At 46.7% G+C, this 20,854-nt stretch overlaps 1 protein-coding gene across 1 annotated transcript in view; it reads right to left on the bottom strand.

Annotated features, from left to right (window-relative positions):
- Positions 1-20,854, bottom strand: part of CMTR1 (cap methyltransferase 1) — a gene marked incomplete at its 3' end in the record, with an annotated part of 151,237 nt that overhangs the window by 55,442 nt on the left and 74,941 nt on the right. The window contains 1 exon segment of the mRNA XM_030195764.1: positions 17,041-17,239. Within this exon segment, the coding sequence (XP_030051624.1) occupies positions 17,041-17,239 (199 nt within the window).

Genomic DNA, 20,854 nt, shown 5'->3' with positions numbered 1-20,854 from the left:
CAGGTATATTGCACTATTTCCCATCCCCTAAAACTCTTTTTTTCCTATCAGCTACATGAAGGAATTTCTGGCTGGTCACATGCTCTGATGGGGTCTCATGTTGCTAAGGCAACTCAGATACCTGGTATATCCTGTTACAAAAGTTATAAGGTGTGGCAAGGACAAATTGCAAGCTTCCAGCACATATGAAAGTCCCAATTACAAGTCTGCAGCCCATGTGCAGCCCCTATAATTGGTCCAGGTAGAGGAGAGGTGGATGTTCCCAACAGCCTATAAAATCACACTGCTGACAAAGGAACTCTGAAAAACTAGGCATGGAGAGAGAGTTTCAGATCCGTCCAATGGCCTATGTTTTTCCCGAAGGGGTCAGCTTCCCCCCCCCCCCCCCCTTCATACCTGATAGAATCTAATTCTCTACAGCTATGAATCTTTCTTTCATTCATTCTTTCTGTCTCTGCCTTCTCTCTGTTCTGTGACCTTTTTGTGAGGAAAGCGAATGCTACATACCTGTAGAAGGTATTCTCCGAGGACAGCAGGCTGATTGTTCTCACTGATGGGTGACGTCCACGGCAGCCCCTCCAATCGGAATCTTCACTAGCAAAGTCCTTTGCTAGCCCTCGCGCGCCCGCGCGCACCGCGCATGCGCGGCCGTCTTCCCGCCCGAAACCGGCTCGAGCCGGCCAGTCCAGTATGTAGCAAGACAAACTCTTAAGGGAAGACACAACTCCAAAGGGGAGGCGGGCGGGTTTGTGAGAACAATCAGCCTGCTGTCCTCGGAGAATACCTTCTACAGGTATGTAGCATTCGCTTTCTCCGAGGACAAGCAGGCTGCTTGTTCTCACTGATGGGGTATCCCTAGCCCCCAGGCTCACTCAAAACAACAACCATGGTCAATTGGGCCTCGCAACGGCGAGGACATAACAGAAATTGACCTAAAAAAATTTACGAACTAACTGAGAGTGTAGCCTGGAACAGAACAAACAGGGCCCTCGGGGGGTGGAGTTGGATCCTAAAGCCCAAACAGGTTCTGAAGAACTGACTGCCCGAACCGACTGTCGCGTCGGGTATCCTGCTGCAGGCAGTAATGGGATGTGAATGTGTGGACAGAAGCCCACGTCGCAGCTTTGCAAATTTCTTCAATGGAGGCTGACTTCAAGTGGGCTACCGACGCAGCCATGGCTCTAACATTATGAGCCGTGACATGACCCTCAAGAGCCAGCCCCGCCTGGGCGTAAGTGAAGGAAATGCAATCTGCTAGCCAATTGGAAATGGTGCGTTTCCCTACAGCCACTCCCCTCCTATTGGGATCAAAAGAAACAAACAATTGGGCGGACTGTCTGTGGGGCTGTGTCCGCTCCAGGTAGAAGGCCAATGCTCTCTTGCAGTCCAATGTGTGCAGCTGACGTTCAGCAGGGCAGGAATGAGGACGGGGAAAGAATGTTGGCAAGACAATTGACTGGTTCAGATGGAACTCCGACACGACCTTTGGCAGGAACTTAGGGTGAGTGCGGAGGACTACTCTGTTATGATGAAATTTGGTGTAAGGGGCCTGGGCTACCAGGGCCTGAAGCTCACTGACTCTACGAGCTGAAGTAACTGCCACCAAGAAAATGACCTTCCAGGTCAAGTACTTCAGATGGCAGGAATTCAGTGGCTCAAAAGGAGGTTTCATCAGCTGGGTGAGAACGACATTGAGATCCCATGACACTGTAGGAGGCTTGACAGGGGGCTTTGACAAAAGCAAACCTCTCATGAAGCGAACAACTAAAGGCTGTCCTGAGATCGGCTTACCTTCCACTTGGTAATGGTATGCACTGATTGCACTAAGATGAACCCTTACGGAGTTGGTCTTAAGACCAGACTCAGACAAGTGCAGAAGGTATTCAAGCAGGGTCTGTGTAGGACAAGAGCGAGGATCTAGGGCCTTGCTGTCACACCAGACGGCAAACCTCCTCCAATGAAAGAAGTAACTTCTCTTAGTGGAGTCTTTCCTGGAAGCAAGCAAGATACGGGAGACACCCTCTGGCAGACCCAAAGAGGCAAAATCTACGCCCTCAACATCCAGGCCGTGAGAGCCAGGGACCGGAGGTTGGGATGCAGAAGAGCCCCTTCGTCCTGCGTGATGAGGGTCGGAAAACACTCCAATCTCCACGGTTCTTCGGAGGATAACTCCAGAAGAAGAGGGAACCAGATCTGACGCGGCCAAAAAGGAGCAATCAGGATCATGGTGCCTCGGTCTTGCTTGAGTTTCAACAAAGTCTTCCCCACCAGAGGAATGGGAGGATAAGCATACAGCAGGCCCTCCCCCCAATCGAGGAGGAAGGCATCCGACGCCAGTCTGCCGGTGGCCTGAAGCCTGGAACAGAACTGAGGGACTTTGTGGTTTGCTCGAGATGCGAAGAGATCCACCAAGGGGGTGCCCCACGCTTGGAAGATCTGGCGCACCACTCGGGAGCTGAGCGACCACTCGTGAGGTTGCATAATCCTGCTCAATCTGTCGGCCAGACTGTTGTTTACGCCTGCCAGATATGTGGCTTGGAGCACCATGCCGTACCGGTGAGCCCAGGTCCACATGCTGACGGCTTCCTGACACAGGGGGCGAGATCCGGTGCCCCCCTGCTTGTTTACATAGTACATGGCAACCTGGTTGTCTGTCTGAATTTGAATAATTTGGTGGGACAGCCGATCTCTGAAAGCCTTCAGAGCGTTCCAGATCGCTCGTAACTCCAGAAGATTGATCTGTAGATCGCGTTCTTGGAGGGACCAGCTTCCTTGGGTGTGAAGCCCATCGACATGAGCTCCCCATCCCAGGAGAGACGCATCCGTGGTCAGCACTTTTTGTGGCTGAGGAATTTGGAAGGGACGTCCCAGAGTCAAATTGGTCCAAATCGTCCACCAATACAGGGATTCGAGAAAACTCGTGGACAGGTGGATCACGTCCTCTAGACCTCCAGCGGCCTGATACCACTGGGAGGCTAGGGTCCATTGAGCAGATCTCATGTGAAGGCGGGCCATGGGAGTCACGTGAACTGTGGAGGCCATATGGCCCAGCAATCTCAACATCTGCCGAGCTGTGATCTGCTGGGACGCCCGCACCCGGGAGACGAGGGACAACAAGTTGTTGGCTCTCGTCTCTGGGAGATAGGCGCGAGCCGTCCGAGAATCCAGCAGGGCTCCTATGAATTCGAGGTTCTGCACTGGAAGAAGATGGGACTTTGGGTAATTTATCACAAACCCCAGTAGCTCCAGAAGGCGAATAGTCATCTGCATGGACTGCAGGGCTCCTGCCTCGGACGTGTTCTTTACCAGCCAATCGTCGAGATATGGGAACACGTGTACTCCCAGCCTGCGAAGTGCCGCTGCTACCACAGCTAGGCACTTTGTGAACACCCTGGGCGCAGAGGCGAGCCCAAAGGGTAGCACACAGTACTGGAAGTGGCGTGTGCCCAACTGAAATCGCAGATACTGTCTGTGAGCTGGCAGTATCGGGATATGTGTGTAGGCATCCTTCAAGTCCAGAGAGCATAGCCAATCGTTTTGCTGAATCATGGGGAGAAGGGTGCCCAGGGAAAGCATCCTGAACTTTTCTTTTACGAGATATTTGTTCAGGGCCCTTAGGTCTAGGATGGGACGCATCCCCCCTGTTTTCTTTTCCACAAGGAAGTACCTGGAATAGAATCCCAGCCCTTCTTGCCCGGATGGCACGGGCTCGACCGCATTGGCGCTGAGAAGGGCGGAGAGTTCCTCTGCAAGTACCCTCTTGTGCTGGAAGCTGTAAGACTGAGCTCCCGGTGGACAATTTGGAGGTTTTGAGGTCAAATTGAGGGTGTACCCCTGCCGGACTATTTGCAGAACCCACTGATCGGAGGTTATGAGAGGCCACCTTCGGTGAAAAGCTTTCAACCTCCCTCCGACCGGCAGGTCGCCCGGCACGGACACTTGGATGTCGGCTATGCTCTGCTGGAGCCAGTCAAAAGCTCGCCCCTTGCTTTTGCTGGGGCGCCGCGGGGCCTTGCTGAGTCGCACGCTGCTGACGAGAGCGAGCGCGCTGGGGCTTAGCCTGGGCCGCAGGCTGTCGGGAAGGAGGATTGTACCTACGCTTGCCAGAAGAGTAGGGAACAGTCTTCCTTCCCCCGAAAAATCGTCTACCTGTAGAGGTAGAAGCTGAAGGCTGCCGGCGGGCGAATTTGTCGAATGCGGTGTCCCGCTGGTGGAGAGACTCTACCACCTGTTCGACTTTTTCGCCAAAAATGTTGTCCGCACGGCAAGGCGAGTCCGCAATCCGCTGCTGGATTCTATTCTCCAGGTCGGCGGCACGCAGCCATGAGAGCCTGCGCATCACCACACCTTGAGCAGCGGCCCTGGACGCAACATCAAAAGTGTCATAAACTCCTCTGGCCAGGAATTTTCTGCACGCCTTCAGCTGCCTGACCACCTCCTGAAAAGGCTTGGCTTGCTCAGGGGGAAGAGCATCAACCAAGCCCGCCAACTGCCGCACATTGTTCCGCATGTGTATGCTCGTGTAGAGCTGGTAAGACTGGATCTTGGACACGAGCATAGAGGAATGGTAGGCCTTCCTCCCAAAGGAGTCTAAGGTTCTAGCGTCCTTGCCCGGGGGCGCCGAAGCATGTTCCCTAGAACTCTTAGCCTTCTTTAGGGCCAAATCCACAACTCCAGAGTCGTGAGGCAACTGAGTGCGCATCAGCTCTGGGTCCCCATGGATCCAGTACTGGGACTCGATCTTCTTGGGAATGTGGGGATTAGTTAAGGGTTTCGTCCAGTTCGCAAGCAATGTCTTTTTTAGGACATGGTGCAAGGGAACGGTGGACGCTTCCTTAGGTGGAGAAGGATAGTCCAGGAGCTCAAACATTTCAGCCCTGGGCTCGTCCTCCACAACCACCGGGAAGGGGATGGCCGTAGACATCTCCCGGACAAAGGAAGCAAAAGACAGACTCTCGGGAGGAGAAAGCTGTCTTTCAGGAGAGGGAGTGGGATCAGAAGGAAGACCCTCAGACTCCTCGTCAGAGAAATATCTAGGATCTTCCTCTTCCTCCCACGAGGCCTCACCCTCGGTGTCAGACACAAGTTCACGAACCTGTGTCTGCAACCTCGCCCTGCTCGACTCAGTGGAGCCACGTCCACGATGGGGGCGTCGAGAGGTAGACTCCCTCGCCCGCATCGGCGAAGCTCCCTCCGCCGACGTAGTCGGGGAGCCTTCCTGGGAGGTGGCCGCTGCCGGTACCGCACGCGGTACCGACGTCGGGGACCTCAACCTGGGCGATGGGCCAGCCGGCGCCACGCTCGACGGTACCGGAGGCGCAAGCACCGCCGGTACCGGAGGGGTAGGGCGCAACAGCTCTCCCAGAATCTCTGGGAGAACGGCCCGGAGGCTCTCGTTTAGAGCGGCTGCAGAGAAAGGCTGTGAGGTCGATGCAGGCGTCGACGTCAGGACCTGTTCCGGGCGAGGAGGCTGTTCCGGGCTGTCCAGAGTGGAGCGCATCGACACCTCTTGGACAGAGGGTGAGCGGTCCTCTCGGTGCCGATGCCTGCTGGGTGCCGAATCCCTCGGCGACCCAGAGCTCTCGGTGCCGACGCGGGGAGGAGACCGGTGTCGATGCTTCTTCGACTTCTTCCGAAGCATGTCACCGGAGCTCCCCGGCACCGACGAGGAGGACGTAGAATCCATCCGTCGCTTCCTCGGGGCCGAGGCCGAAGAAGGTCGGTCTCGGGGGGGCTGTACCGCAGGAGCCCTCAGGGTGGGAGGAGACCCACCCGAAGGCTCACCGCCACCAGCAGGGGAATGGACAGCCCTCACCTGCACTCCTGACGATGCACCACCGTCCGACGACATCAGCAGACGAGGGTCCCGGTACCACCGACGTCGATGCAGCTATCCGATGTCTCGGCGCCGATGCAGAGGCCCGATGCCTCGATGCACTCGATGCAAGGGCGGCCGAGGAAGATGGTCTGGACGCTGACGACGTCGATGCACTCGAAGATCCCGGTGCCGATGCCGACGAAGAGCCCGAGAACAAAACGTTCCACTGGGCTAGTCTCGCTACCTGAGTCCGCCTTTGAAGCAGGGAACACAGACTACAGTTCTGAGGGCGGTGCTCGGCCCCCAGACACTGAAGACACGACGAGTGTCGATCAGTGAGCGAGATAACCCGGGCGCACTGGGTGCACTTCTTGAAGCCGCTGGAAGGCTTCGATGTCATGGGCGGAAAAATCACGCCGGCGAAATCAAAGTCCGAAATGACGGAAAAAGAGCACCAAAACTTTAGAGGGAGAAAATCTCGACCGAGGCCGAAAAGAGGCCTACCCCGACGACGAAAGAAAACTTATCGGGGCCAAAAGCTGGAAATACGGGGAGGATTGAAACGAAACCCGGTGGAGGGGTTCCGGAGCACTTCCCGAGTACAAGGAAAGCTTTTATGAAGAAAAAACACGTTCAACAATATGGACGCGTGAGGTCGACTCTCCGGGGCTCGACACGGCGAAAAATACGACCGTACCGAGTGCGGACAAAAGAAGACTGGCCGGCTCGAGCCGGTTTCGGGCGGGAAGACGGCCGCGCATGCGCGGTGCGCGCGCGAGGGCTAGCAAAGGACTTTGCTAGTGAAGATTCCGATTGGAGGGGCTGCCGTGGACGTCACCCATCAGTGAGAACAAGCAGCCTGCTTGTCCTCGGAGAACAAACTTTATAAGTAATTAGACTAATTAGATAAAGAAGAGAGAAAGGAGGAAGAAAGTTTGTTCCTCACAAACTTACAAAATCTAACATCAGTACCTCTGGTAATTATAAGTAATTAGACTAATTAGATAAAGAAGAGAGAAAGGAGGAAGAATTACCAGAGGTACTGATGTTAGATTTTGTAAGTTTGTTGAAACTGATGTCTGATGCTGTGATGGTGGGTGAGTAATTAAAGACTTAATTCTCTCTAATTCCTGTACAATTGTTCCTATAATATTTGATACAATTCGTAAGTGTTTTAGCGAATAGCAAACCAAATCGCGCAGCCTAGAACAACTCTTTCCAAAGTGATACTTGAAGAGCATTCCAGAAAGATGGAGCAAGAAAGCAAAAGGCTGAATTCTTTAGCTGAATCATGATAAGCATGAAAGAGATGGATTTGACTAGACAAGCCACCAAAACAGAGTGCCAGAGCTGTTGGGTGACTTGTATGGCTTCTCGAAAGCTGAGCATCTTGGAGATATGGTCCAGTGTACAATATTAAAAACCATAAATGAAGAAAGAAAAGAACTCCATTATAGTACAGGAAAGAGAAAACAAGAGAGAGGGAGAGATTATGAAAGAAACAACACCTTAAATAATGGCTTAAAGTCATTAACTAAAAGTCAGTAACCAGTTTCAGCACTGTCACCAGCCAGTCTATTCTGGGCACATTAATTTAGGGGAAAAAGCCATCAATAAATAAAGTTTTTAAATCAGCCTTGAAATTTGCTAAGGATTGTTCCATCCTGAGGTGGGTAGGTAAATCATTCCATAAAGTGTGACCAATGACACTGAAAATCCTAGTACGGACAACATCAGAACAAAGTTGTGGGACAATTGGTAAGTTTGCTTGGGAGGACCGGAGGATTCTGGAGAGACACTATGGAATAAGCGCTCGGAAAAGGTATAGTGGGGATCCAGAGTGATGAACTTTATGCACTATCATCAATATTTTATGAGTAATTCTATGAGTTACCGGGAACCAATGCTCTTCACGTAATAGAGCAACATGATCGAATTTGCCTGAATCTATAATTACTTTAACTGCCATGTTCTGAACACTGGAGACGTCGGATATCAGTTGCATGAATTCCATATAAAAGACTATCACAGTAGCTCCAACTTATTAGAATTCTCTTCCAATTGTTCTTGGATTAGAATACTCCTATCAAAAATTTAAGAAAGGACTGAAAACTTGGTTATTTCAGCAATTATTTAATGTATAAAGTATTATAATTTAGAATTTTAGGAACAAGTAAGAACATGTAACTTGTGTGTTCTGGTTAAACAGTGTCTTTGGAAACAATTGTTGTGCAATTCACTTCCCTTTCCTTTTTGTTTCACTTAAGTGTTGTTGTTTTTTTTAACGTTCTGGATGCTAATTAATCTAATCTACTGTAAACAGCTTTGGTATTTATTTGAAAGATGGTATAAGAAATGTACAAATAAATAAATAAAATCTAATCTTGCAATAATGAGTGAATGATCAAGGAGAATTAGGAGGTTTTGGTGGGCAGCCAGAAGATTAATAATGCTGATATTTGTTTTTCACCATGGCTACCAAGGTGATTTTTTTCTAGTAGAAGAAAGGCTTTTGCCCGAGTCATGTCTAGCAGAGCTCCTATAAATTTCACTTGAGATAGTCAACAGTGGGATTTAGGGTAATTTATGACAAACCTAAATCATTCCAACAGCTGGATGGTTGTGGTCATTGATTCTATGGCTCCTTGAGATGTGCTCTTAATCAGTCGGTTGAAGAGGTACTTATGTTCCACATTAGGAATCACCGACCAAGGAAGGGATCTCGGCGTCATTGTTGATGATACGTTGAAATGCTATGCTCAGTGTGCTGCAGCGGCTAAGAAAGCAACTAGAATGTTAGGTATTATTAGGAAAGGAATGGAAAACAAAAGTGAGGATGTTATGATGCCTTTGTATCGGTCCATGGTGCGACCGCACCTTGAATAAAAGATATAGTGGAATTAGAAAAGGTACAGAGAAGGGTGATGAAAATGATAAAGGGGATAGAACGGCTTCCCTATGTGGAAAGCAGAGGGTAGATATGATAGAGGTCTATAAAATAATAAGTGGAGTAGACCGGTTAGATGTGAATTGTTTGTTTACTCTTTTCAAAAATACTAGGACTAGGAGGCATGCAATGAAGCTACAAAGTAGTAAATTTAATACGAATTAGTGAAAATGTTTCTTCACTCAACGTGTAATTAAACTCTGGAATTCGTTGACAAAGAATGTGGTAAAGGTGGTTAGCTTGGTGGGGTTTAAAAAGGGTGTGGACATAGACCATTATTACATTGACTTGGGAAAATCAACTGCTTATTTACGGGATAAGCATCATAAAATGTATTGAGCTTTTCTGGGATCTTGCCAGGTACTTGTGACCTGGATTGGCCACTGTTGGAAACAGGATGCTGGGCTTGATGGACCTTTGGTCTGTCCCAGTGTGGCAATACTTATGCACTTATGCACTAGTAGTGGTCTAAATTGGGAAACACAGTTTTATTAGATGAACTGCTACCAAAGCTAGGCATTTTGTGAATATGCAAGGTGTAGACTCTAGGCCAAAAGGCAGAATGCAATATTAAATGTAGTGTTTCTTCTATTATAAATCTAAAAAAAATTCACTGTGATTTTTTATTAGAAAATTATCTGCAATTAAAAAAAAAAAAAAGATAAGAAATAAAAAAAGCTAATCACATAATACAAACAAAACATCATATAGCCCACTTCAAGGAGATAAGCTGCAAATCAACTGGGAGAAAAACATCCATTATCAAAATAAAATAATCAGGTAGTAACAGACACCAACATTTTTTCTACAACTGATGTTAATCAAACAATTCCAACCACATTCATAAGAGCTTAAGAATAGCCACACTGGGTCAGACCAATCGTCCATCTAGCCCAGTATCCTGCTTCCAACAGTGGCCAATCCAGGTCACAAGTACCTGGCAGAAACCCAAATAGCAGCAACATTCTATGCAGAAACCCAAAGAGTAACAACATTCCATTCAGAATCTCAAAGAATAGCAAGATTCCTGAATCCCAAAGAGTGAGAAGATTCCATGCAGGATCTCAAAGAGTAGCAACATTCCATGCTACCAATCCCAGGGCCAGCAGTGGCTTCCCTCAAGTCTATCTCAAGAACAGACTATGGACTTTTCCAATAGATCCCTCACCTTCTACTTTATCTTTAACTAGCTTATTCACTAAAAAAAAAAAAAAAAAGATTCCAATTGTATGGGATCAATCCTATATAATAATTTTCACCTCCAACGTTCTATTCTTGCTGCCTGTGTTCGTGGCTTTCTTCGGAGTTGGTCTGCTAGGCTCCGTAGATCAGGCTGACATCACACGCAGCACTGACCAACCGCACGATACCAGCACGAGGCCCTACCCCTGCCGCCCTCGCCACCATGCCCCCCAAGGTCGCCGCCGCTCCCCCCTCCACCCCCCCCCCCCGAGGTCACCTCCACCCCCCCAGGGGTGCCACCATTTCCCCCTCCACCCCCCTCCCAAGGTTGCCGCAGCCACTGCTCCCCCCTCCACCCCCCCCCCCCGAGGTCACCGCTGCTCCCCCCCCCTCCGTCTGCCACCCGGCCGGGCCTCCTGCATTGCAATCCCCTCCAGCCACCCATGCCCAGCGACCCTCCTCTCCCCCTGTCCCCCCTCCAGCCACCCATATCCAGCGACCCTCCTCTCTCCCCTGCCCCCCTCCAGCCACCCATGTCCAGCGACCCTCCTCTCCCCCTGCCCCCCCTCCAGCCACCCAGGTCCAGCGACTCTTCACTGCTAACTTACTCTATTCAGAATGAAAGGTAATTAATAAAGAAGACCACTTATTTGCTTTACTCCTTTAGGTAAATAATAAATGTTATCAGAGAGTTTGGGTTAGGAAATTGTAGTACATCTCTCAAGTGGGAGACAAATACTGAGTTACAGGAAAATGTAACAATCACAAATTCCGTGCCCTAGCTGAGTTTTCCAAAGATTCCATCTGCATATGAATTAACAAATTATCCTTTGTAACCACACAGACTGCAGATTGAACAGTTTTAAACTGAGAATCCAGTCTCAGTCCTTGCTGTTGTTGTAGGAAGCGGAAGGCCTCAAATTATTTAATATATAGAATTAATTCCTCATATTTCTGGACAGAGAGAAATGAAGGTTTCTCTCTTTCTAATCATGGGAAAACTTGCTGGAATAGCAATTACACTCTACCCCTCCTCTTGCCAAGTCAGGTGATTGAACCTGATTGCCCAGGATCTCTCCCATTGAATATGGTCAGGCCCCAGGGAGTTCAGGAGACAGAATTCTTTCCCATGCCCTTTGAAGTAAGGCTACTTCAATCCAGGAGAGAATTACTCTTTTTGTTGTAACCATAAGAGGACATAACACATAACACTTGCAGAAGACATCTTTTTGTCTAAAACAAAAGATCAATACTGTATCTCACAAAGGAGAGGCAACTGAACTTCTCTGAGAAGCTCTTGTAGCTTTCTTTATTATGCATTTCCTTGTAAAACAAGAGAATCTATGTTATGACATAAACACAGGGTCTGAGCTGACAGAGAGATGTAACACCTCTAAAGGGAAGCAGTTTTTAACTCTTGTCTTTAGAATAAGAATGACCTGGGCTGTCAGAAGGAAAGTAATTAACTCTTGCCTCCTCTTTTTAGAATTTGAATAAAAATAAGAATAAAGGGATATACTAAGATAAATAGATCAAAAGTTCTGAGAAATATACTCTTGTGTGAGAAAAGCTGTAAAGATGAATAGAAGAGATATAATATCCGAAACATTTGGACAAGAGACCAACTGCATCTTCAAAGGAAATGTAAACAGATGCTAGGTATTTCTTTATTGATAGGAGCCTGACTGACTGTGATGCTAATTAAGGGGGTGAGAGAAACCCTCCTCCTTCCTGTGCTCCTTTTGTATTGAAAGGGAAAAGAAACACTATATAATATTTCTCTGCCAGATAGGAGGGTGGGCAGTGTACATCTCTTTTGGCTCCCAAGTTTGAAAGAATGTCCTGTTTCCATTTTCCATTTGTAATTTCATTTTCTGTAACATGTTCTTCTTTTCTATTCTATACTGTATCTATATTTATTCCTTATTTTTCCTAATCTTGGGAAAATAGAATAAACTTGTGTTTTTCCCCAAAGGAAGCTTCCTTGGTTCTGTTCTTTGTTTTATAGTCCTTAATCCACCTGTCAGAGTTTCTTAAAGATACAGTTGAGAGGATTGTTTTGCGTGACTAATGCTGGCTGAGTAACGGCTCTGAAGCGCAGCATGAAAGGCGCTAACACTGTTCAATTATATCCAAACTATTGTCATGTTTAGACAGTTTGGAAGAAGCAGCTTCTGAGAATCTAGCCAAAGCAGCATGATTATCCTGAAGCACCTTCTCCATCCTGAATACTGCCGAACCAATGTCAGACAAGAAAAATACCTCAGGTTGAGTTAACAATTCTTTAACAGGCAAAGAGATAAGTGCAAGAGAGCTTACAATATTTACCTGCTCAGGAACAGGAAGAAACACACAAAAACTCACTGTGATTTGACTGTGATGGTATGTATAACCTTCTTTAAATTTTAGCAGCACAACCAGTCTCCTTTCTGGAGGAAAAGGATTAAAGTGCAGAATTATGAGCACAGTCATGCACTATGGAATGGGTCAAAAGGCCAGAGATAGGTCTGTGTGACTCTGGAATTTATGATCTATTATGATACCCTTACGGGCAAGCAGGCTTGGGAAAGAAACTGGTGTAAACAAAAGGAAGAATGTGGTTTAACAGGTTTAGTAAAGCAGATGGTGAGAACCAGATAATAATCTATGAGAAGGATAATTTGCAGAAAAAGTCATGTAAATCATTGTCTGAAACAAATGATATAAGCTGCCGTCTCAGAACAGTATTTCAGAGACGCAGTCACAGTGAACATCTTTTTATGTAACTGTACTGATCTCTCAAGAGAAACTATAATTGTATCTGTATTTGGTAAGTAAATAAACAATTGACTTTCTCCGAACTGGCGAATGGCATTACGGTACTGTGTAAGCCATATTGAGCCTGCAAATAGGTGGGAAAATGTGGGGTATAAATGTAACAAATAAATAAATAAATATGCACATAGCCCTGGTTTCTTATATCCCCCCCCCCCCCCATGTTGTTGATGGCTGGTATATGCTAATTTGGGAGGGGTACAAGGGGCCTAAAAACAAAAGGTGCCCAGGGAAACCTTTTGAACTTTTCTCTTATAAGGAATTTGTTCAAGGCCCATGAGTGTAAGGCAGAGTCAGCAACAGAAAGCAAAATTCCCTCCCTCTTTCACCTGCATTGGTCTAAGAGGAAGGAGAGTTTTTATGGAAGTGCATCCCGGGGCTGAGCACTTGATCATACTCTTGGTAGGGAAACTGGCAAGATTTCCAATAGATGTAGGTTATAACTATTCCAAAATATGCTGAAAACCTAAGTGTCTGAGGTTATACATAAAACCTTAGCCTTCCCCCCAAAGGGAAGGCTCTCTGGAACAGATACAAGAATACTGGCTATGTTTGCCTAAATCCAGTTAATGAGCTTGCCTAGGGTGCTAGATATGGCTTTTAGACCGTCTGATTCTGGGATAAAAGAGAGATCCCTATTGTTGATGGGACCAAGGAGGTGGAGAATAACTCCTCTACAGTAAACAAAAGCATTTCCTCAGCATCATATTCGAATATCTCCTGGATATGGAGAGAGGGAGAAGTGGTTGCAGAAAAGGATTGAAGTACAGCATAGTGACCTTCAATGTGATCTACTACCCCTTGACCTTCTCTAAAGAGATTATCTCCCTTGCAGGGCACATCAGCAAGATCTTTTTGCGTGTTATATCTGAGGTTCAAAGTTCGCAGCAATGAGAGTCAGCAGGTACCAATAACCATGGCAGAAGCTCTCAATGCCATCAAGAAAAACTTGTAGGACAACTTGCCCACATGGTTTTTATACTCCTTTCCCTTGCCACTAGTGATCCAAGGTCATCACATTTCCCTTGAAAAACAAACCATGGCAGACCTACCTTGCCAAGAAAGTTTCATATATATTAGCCCATGAAGGGCTGGTGAGTAGCTATATGGGAGGTGAATATGCTGTTCTGATAAACTTTCCTCCCAAGATGGTACAGGGTACATACATCCCTTCCAGGGGGCATGGAAGAATGTATTCTTGTCCAGTTAGCTTGCTTTTTTTGATAGCAGGATTCAACCACCATCTACTAGTTTGGTCATTGGTGTTTCTCAAATCCAGGAATGTTCTGGAGTTTATACATAGTCAGCTTTCTTGTTCACAAGTTTCACAGGGGAAGGTTTGTATGTGTGGGGGGGGGGGGGAGTCTCCCATATTCTTATTTGCACAACCTTAAGGATGCTGTGAATGGACACTGTCATGCTTTCCTTGATGGGTGGGGGTAGGGGGGGAGAATTGAAGTCCAGGAACTGAAACATATGCAAAGTGTCTGCCCTAGGCTCAACTGTCTCCTCTAACGTACACTGAATTTCTCTACCATATTCCTATCAAAAATCAGTCCGCTAGCAGAGACTTCCTCCTTTTCCATAAATGAGAGGGGACTGAGAGGAGACCAGCAGACTTTTCCTGATTAGTCTTCTAATCCATATGCAGATTCCAAAGACTTCTCTGTATCAGAAAAATTCTGTAGGAAAATACTAAGCGTACACTTGATTAGCAGATGAAGCTCTGTGAAGGCTCTTCTTGTCTATGGAAGTGATGGGAGCCCGGAGTCTTGGCAAAATATCCTCTTCTAATGCATAAGAGTAGTTGGTATGGTACCAATAAACTGATGATGACTTTCATTGCCTCAGCATTAGCATTATGCCTCCATGACTAGCCACAGACTTCAAGATTGGCTGAACCTCCTTTGGCAGTGTTGTTACAGCAAGTCTTGTCAGATAGATTATTTTGTACAACTGCTACTGGCAGATCACTGATGCCATGGCTGCTTGGGATGCATGAGAACAGGCAACACTGTACTGGTATATTAGTGGCTGGACCCTGAACCCTTGAAGGCTACTGGATTCCTCCAGATGCCTTATAGGATCAGTAGTCCTCTGAGGAAATGTTTTGGGAGGTGGTATGACCATTATCAACATCTCTACTCTTGGCATTGTGTTCTGGCAAGAAACAAAGCCTCTGCCTTTCCTCAGCACCAGAATCTCTCGATGCTGGTGCTAATGCAGCAAAATCTTTCACATGTATTGGGAAGAATTTAGATGGTAGTCAGTCCCGATGGCCTCCTATTGATGATCAACCTTGAGGGGGACTGATGTTTTCTTCAATATCAGTACGTTCCCTGGTCCCTTGGGGATCAATGCTAATAAAGTTGATTGGCCTTAGAGGAACCAAAAAGGAGCTCCTTTTGCTCTCGACTACAATGAAGATTCCTAAAGCTGACCCAACTAAGAATTTTGTGTTCAGGGCATAAGTGACCAATGTCTTCCTGCTGTACCACCTGCAGTTCTTGAACCCACCGGGGGATCTTCAGCTTCTGGGACATTAACAGAAAAATAGCCAAAGAAAAATCAATGGCTCAGAAACATAAACTCTGACCAATGCCACTGAAAGCACCAATGCCATGGTGTGTCTATATGCTTTTCTATTAGCATATTTTTATAATTGTATTATTATATTGATTTTATATGTACATCGCTTTGATGGTATGTCCTTAGGCTGTTAATCAAATAAATGTGCCAAAATCAAGGACATTCAAAGCGCTCAAAAACCTGAGGGAGTTCCAAGAGAGGAAAAACAAAAACTTGAAGTAATGCCAAATGAAACAGCTTCCATGACCCAGTTGAAAAAGCCATACACACAAAAAGAAGCCCAGTCGGCTCCACAGAAAGCCTCAAACTGAGGTAGTCCCACACAATATCAGTACAGAAGATTCTACAAACATGAGGTTCACTACTCTAGAAAGCTCTGGCTCTAGAAAGATCCATCAGTGTGTGAGGACTATATATCCTGCTTGTCATCAGATAATGATAAGAAAAACAGAACTGGTCCTTCCACATCACAGAAGAAGAAGGTTATTAGTAGCTACTGGTACAAAATTAATTCATAACTAATTCCATCTCCTCTGCCAAACACCTGTGCTAGCTGGTGAACAGTCAGCCATAAGCGGTTTTACTACCCAGACCCAGTGAAATGAAAAAATAATCATCCCCATATATGCTCAATATGTTACAGAACTATCAAACATATAAATGGCAAGTGACCGACTCACCTGCAAATGCGCAGTAGAGACTTCCCTCTCTGTCCCGCCCTCGCGTCAAGACGTGATGAAGTCAGAGGGCGGAACAGAGAGGGAAACGGAGTCGGACTGTCGGACGCTGCTGCTGCAGCCTGGAAACGAACATCGTGCGCACCAACCTCCACCCCCATCCCCGCCGCCGCCCCTCTCCGTATCGGGCCCCCTGCACTGACCTGACAGCGCCTCTCACCTCCGTGTGGAAGCGCTGCAGGCAGCAGCAGAGCGATCTGCTGCTGCCTGCAGCGCTTTCACACGGAGGTGAGAGGCGCTGTCAGGTCAGTGCAGGGGGCCCAGCACGGAGGGGGGAGGGAGCGGTGGCGAGGAGGGTAGCTGGTAATCTCGCCCGTTTTAACGGGCTTAACAGCTAGTTATACATAGGAGTGGAGCAAGCAGTTAACTTTATTACCCACTTCTACCAATGAGCATCCTTGCTTCTAATTTGAGAATATGTCTCCACCCCATTACTGCAAGCACTATAGGAGAAGAGGAGGCCTCACTAAGAGCCTAAGATAAAATAGACACTCCCTGTTGATCATAGTAGCATAGTAGATGACGGCAGAAAAATACCTGCACAGTCCATCCAGTCTGCCCAACAAGATAACTCAGATGTGCTACTTTTTGTGTATACCCTACTTTGATTTGTACCTGTGCTCTTCAGGGCACAGACCGCATAAGTCTGCCCAGCACTATCCCCGCCTCCCAACCACCAGCCCCACCTCCCAAACACTGGCACTGGCACAGACCATATAAGTCTGCCCAGCACTATCCCTGCCTCCCAACCACCGGCTCTGGGACAGACCGTATAAGTCTGCCCAGTAATATCCTCGCCTCCCAACCACCAGCCCCGCCTCCCACCACCGCCTCCCACCATTGGTCATTCTCTTGACATACTCTAATTATGCTCTTGTTCTGTTTTAGACACTAACAGCTCATCAAAAGCTGAGGATTTAAAAATAATAAATTTCTACTCATCTATAACCTACCATAGTATGGTTCAAAGAGTTCACTGGAAGCAGAATAGAAATCTTCTAGCTTGAAATCATTTGGTCCTTTCAGCGTCATCCCAAACCCCTTTGCATGCCACTTCTTCTTCCAGAGCACATACTCCGAGAATCCCCCAGGTCCAGCACACACGTCTGCAAAATACAGTAGCTCTGTATCCCGTTCCTTCATCTGTGGCTTCTACAGCAAAGGAAAAGAGTCAGAAAAAGATTAGCAGCACTGGACAAAAAGGATTTCTACTTCTGATTTGATGACAGTTTTCCAGACACCGGACAGGAAAGGAACCTATTCTACATAACTCAATTCCCAGTCTAGAGGAACTTGTAATACAAAGAGGCCCAGAGCATTTACAGCAGTTCAGAATATGGTTACTATAAATCTATAGTTAAATACTGAACCTATGTAATATTTACTGGCTCACTGGAGGATAAAAGCTGCATACCTCTGTCATACAAGACCCGCACCTGTAGCTTTCAGAACCTACTTCATATGCTCTTAAGAGTTGCCTTAAAAGTGTTCTGTGATAGACAGTATCCAGAGCAAAACTGAGTGATATTACAATAGAACTGTTCACTATAAATTTATTTGTAGCATTTATACCCCGCTCTTTCCCGCTCGATAGCAGGTTCAGTGCGGCTTACAATGTAAGGGTACAAAGTATCACATAGATAACACAATGTATGGGTACAAAGCATCGCAGAGGTAACACAATGTATGGGTAAGAAGTATTACAGAAATAACACAATTGTATAGAGAAGGACAAGAGGAAGAGATGTGGGGGGAAGGATTGAGGTATGTTTAGTGTTAGTGGTGTGGGTTAGGTTCGTAAATTAAGTTGGGTCGTTTGGATAGGCTTGTTTGAGAGAGCTTTAGAAGAACCGTCTACCAAGCACAACCAGAGCCAGAACTCTATAAAGAAAAGAAGTGGGCTGGAAGTCCTGGGAGGAAAAGGGAAAAGGCTGAAGCAGACAACCTGAGGGATCAGAAACCACCCTCCAGCCCAGCGTCTCCAAGGAAGACATTGGAGCGATGGAAGCCCTCATCCCCATGAAGGCACCAGGCACTAGTGAGGTCCGATTTATCAATTCATTTTGGTCGAATCGATTCGTTTTGCAAAAAAAAAAAAAAAAAATCGGGAGTCTTGATTTGGGCTTTCCCCACCTCCCTCCCACCCACCCGCTGTCACCCAAGTCATTGCTTCCCTCCCTCCCTCCCGCTGTCACCCAAGTCACTTCCACTCCAGCCTATTAAACCTCCTTGGGCAGCTCTTTCTCCCTTCTCCAATCCCCCCCCCACCCCCACCCCGAATCTTACATCTTTCGCCTACTCTCTCCCGTCCGCGTGGTCATTTTCACTGCCCTAAAGAGTTCTCCCTCCGGTACCGGCGATTCACATAGTCAGCCTTCTGCCAGCGTCGGGGCCTCTCCTCAGGTGCGTCCCACCTCTGAGTAAAACAAAGTTGCATTACAGTACGCGCCTGAGAAGAGGCTTCGACGCTGGCAGAAGGCTATGTGATTCAACGGTACTGGAGGGAGAACGCTTCAGGGCAGTGAAAATGACCACATGGAGGTTTAATAGACTGGAGTGGTAGTGAGCCTATCTAGTCCACTGTAAGCAAGGAAACCAATTTGGTTAATCTGTTTCCACTCCCCTGCGCAGCCGTCATTGCCTTCACTCAGAACAAAGAAAAACTTATGAGCTGCTGCATCCACGTTGTCATTTTTTATTGTTGGTCTATCTGTAACAAGCCTAAAGCTGTTTCAGTTGGATAGGCAGTGCCTTAGAAGATGGAAGAGAAAAATAACAATTAAATATCACTAAAATAGCTTCAAAAATTATTATAGCCAATAGAAACCGCAATTATAAACTCTGTTGGTTGTGCACATTTTTCTTCACTGTTCTATACAGCACAGATGTTCAGATTTCAGTGAGGATAACCTGATTCCTGATGGGTTCATCTTAACTGTTGTTGTAATCTGCCTTGGCAAGCCTGGTGTTATAAAGGTGATAGAATATATTGAAATTAAATGGAAGTAGAATTAAACTCTCCTTTCATTGGGGCACATGGAATCACATCGTCATCTGTTTTTGTAGAAGTTTACCTTTTAGATAGACAAATGGATTAGTCTGTTTTTGAACGTGTTTCTGCTGCCGGACAAATTATAGCTGCAACACGCAGTTGTCTAAAGCCAGCCAAAGTGGACAAAATTATTTTTCTTTTGGAGTGGAGGAGTAGCCTAGCAGTTAGTGAAGTGGACTTTGATCCTGGGGAACTGAGTTCGATTCCCACTGCAGCTCCTTGTCACTCTGGGCAAGTCACTTAACCCTCCATTGCCCCTGGTACAAAATAAGTACCTGAATATATGTAAACCGCTTTGAATGTAGTTGCAAAAACCTCAGAAAGGCAGTACATCACTTCCCATTTCCCTTTCCCTATTTGAGATTCTGCCAGAACCGATACACTCATATCACCCCTCTCCTCAAGTCACTTCATTGGCTTCCGATCAGGTACCGCATTCAATTCAAGCTTCTACTACTAACCTACAAATGTACTCGATCTGCAGCCCCTTCCTACCTCTCAACCCTCATCTCCCCTTACGTTCCTACCCGTAACCTCCGCTCTCAAGACAAATCCCTCCTTTCAGTACCCTTCTCCACCACCGCCAACTCCAGGCTCCGCCCTTTCTGCCTCGCCTCACCCCACGCGTGGAACAAACTCCCCGAGCCCATACGCCAGGCCCCCTCCCTGCCCATCTTCAAATCTCTGCTTAAAGCCCACCTCTTCAATGTCGCTTTCGGCAACTAACCTCTACACCTCTACCCAGGAAAGCTATACTGCCCCAACTTGACATTTCATTCTTTAGATTGTAAGCTCCTTTGAGCAGGGACCGTCCTTCTTGGTTTATTTTGTACAGCGCTGCATAACCCTAGTAGCGCTCTAGAAATGTTAAGTAGTAGTAGTAGTAGAAAGGCAGTATATCACTTCCCATTTCCCTTTCCCTATTTGAGATTCTACATGGAATGTTGCTACTATTGAGATTCTGTTGCTACTATTTGAGATACTACTATTTGGAATGTTAATGTTGCTATTCCACTAGCAATATTCCATGTAGAAGCTTGCCCTTGCAGATTGCCCCTGGTACAAAATGCGTACCTGAATATATGTAAACCGCTTTGAATGTAGTTGCAAAAACCTCCAAAAGGCGGTATATCACTTCCCATTTCCCTTTCCCTATTTGAGATTCTACATGGAATGTTGCTACTATTTGAGATTCTAGATGGAATGTTGCTACTATTGGAGATTCTAGATGGAATGTTGCTACTATTGGAGATTTTACATGGAATGTTAATGTTGCTATTCCACTAGCAACATTCCATGTAGAAGCCTACCCTTGCAGATCAGTAATTTAGCCGCGCAGGCTTCTGTTTCTGTGAATCTGACGAGAGTCTCGGTATTGGTTCTCATTTAAGGTGGCAGCCTTTGATTACATACTTGTCCATTTAGTCCGTCTATGGCAATCTTTGGCTGTGATATTAGCTCTTTTTCAAGAATCTGGACACTATCCGGGTTTTCGTCTAAACCTTCAGAAGTCAGAAGCGCTGCCCTCTTCCCCTATAGTGCAACAACAGTGGGAGGGAGAGTTCCCATTACAATAGGCGCATCACTCCTTTAAATATTTGGGCATTCAGCTATCACCCTCCACTACAGATCTTTATCGCTTTAATATTTCAAAATTAAGGGCTGACACGGAATGCCATCTGTTTCAGAGGATGGATTTGCCACACTCCTTAACA

This window comes from Microcaecilia unicolor, chromosome 3 (assembly GCF_901765095.1).
Source record: "Microcaecilia unicolor chromosome 3, aMicUni1.1, whole genome shotgun sequence".
In the NCBI taxonomy this organism is placed as follows: Eukaryota; Metazoa; Chordata; class Amphibia; order Gymnophiona; family Siphonopidae; genus Microcaecilia; species Microcaecilia unicolor.
The sequence above is the reverse complement of the archived record's forward strand: the minus strand, read 5'-3'. Positions and strand labels throughout refer to the sequence as shown.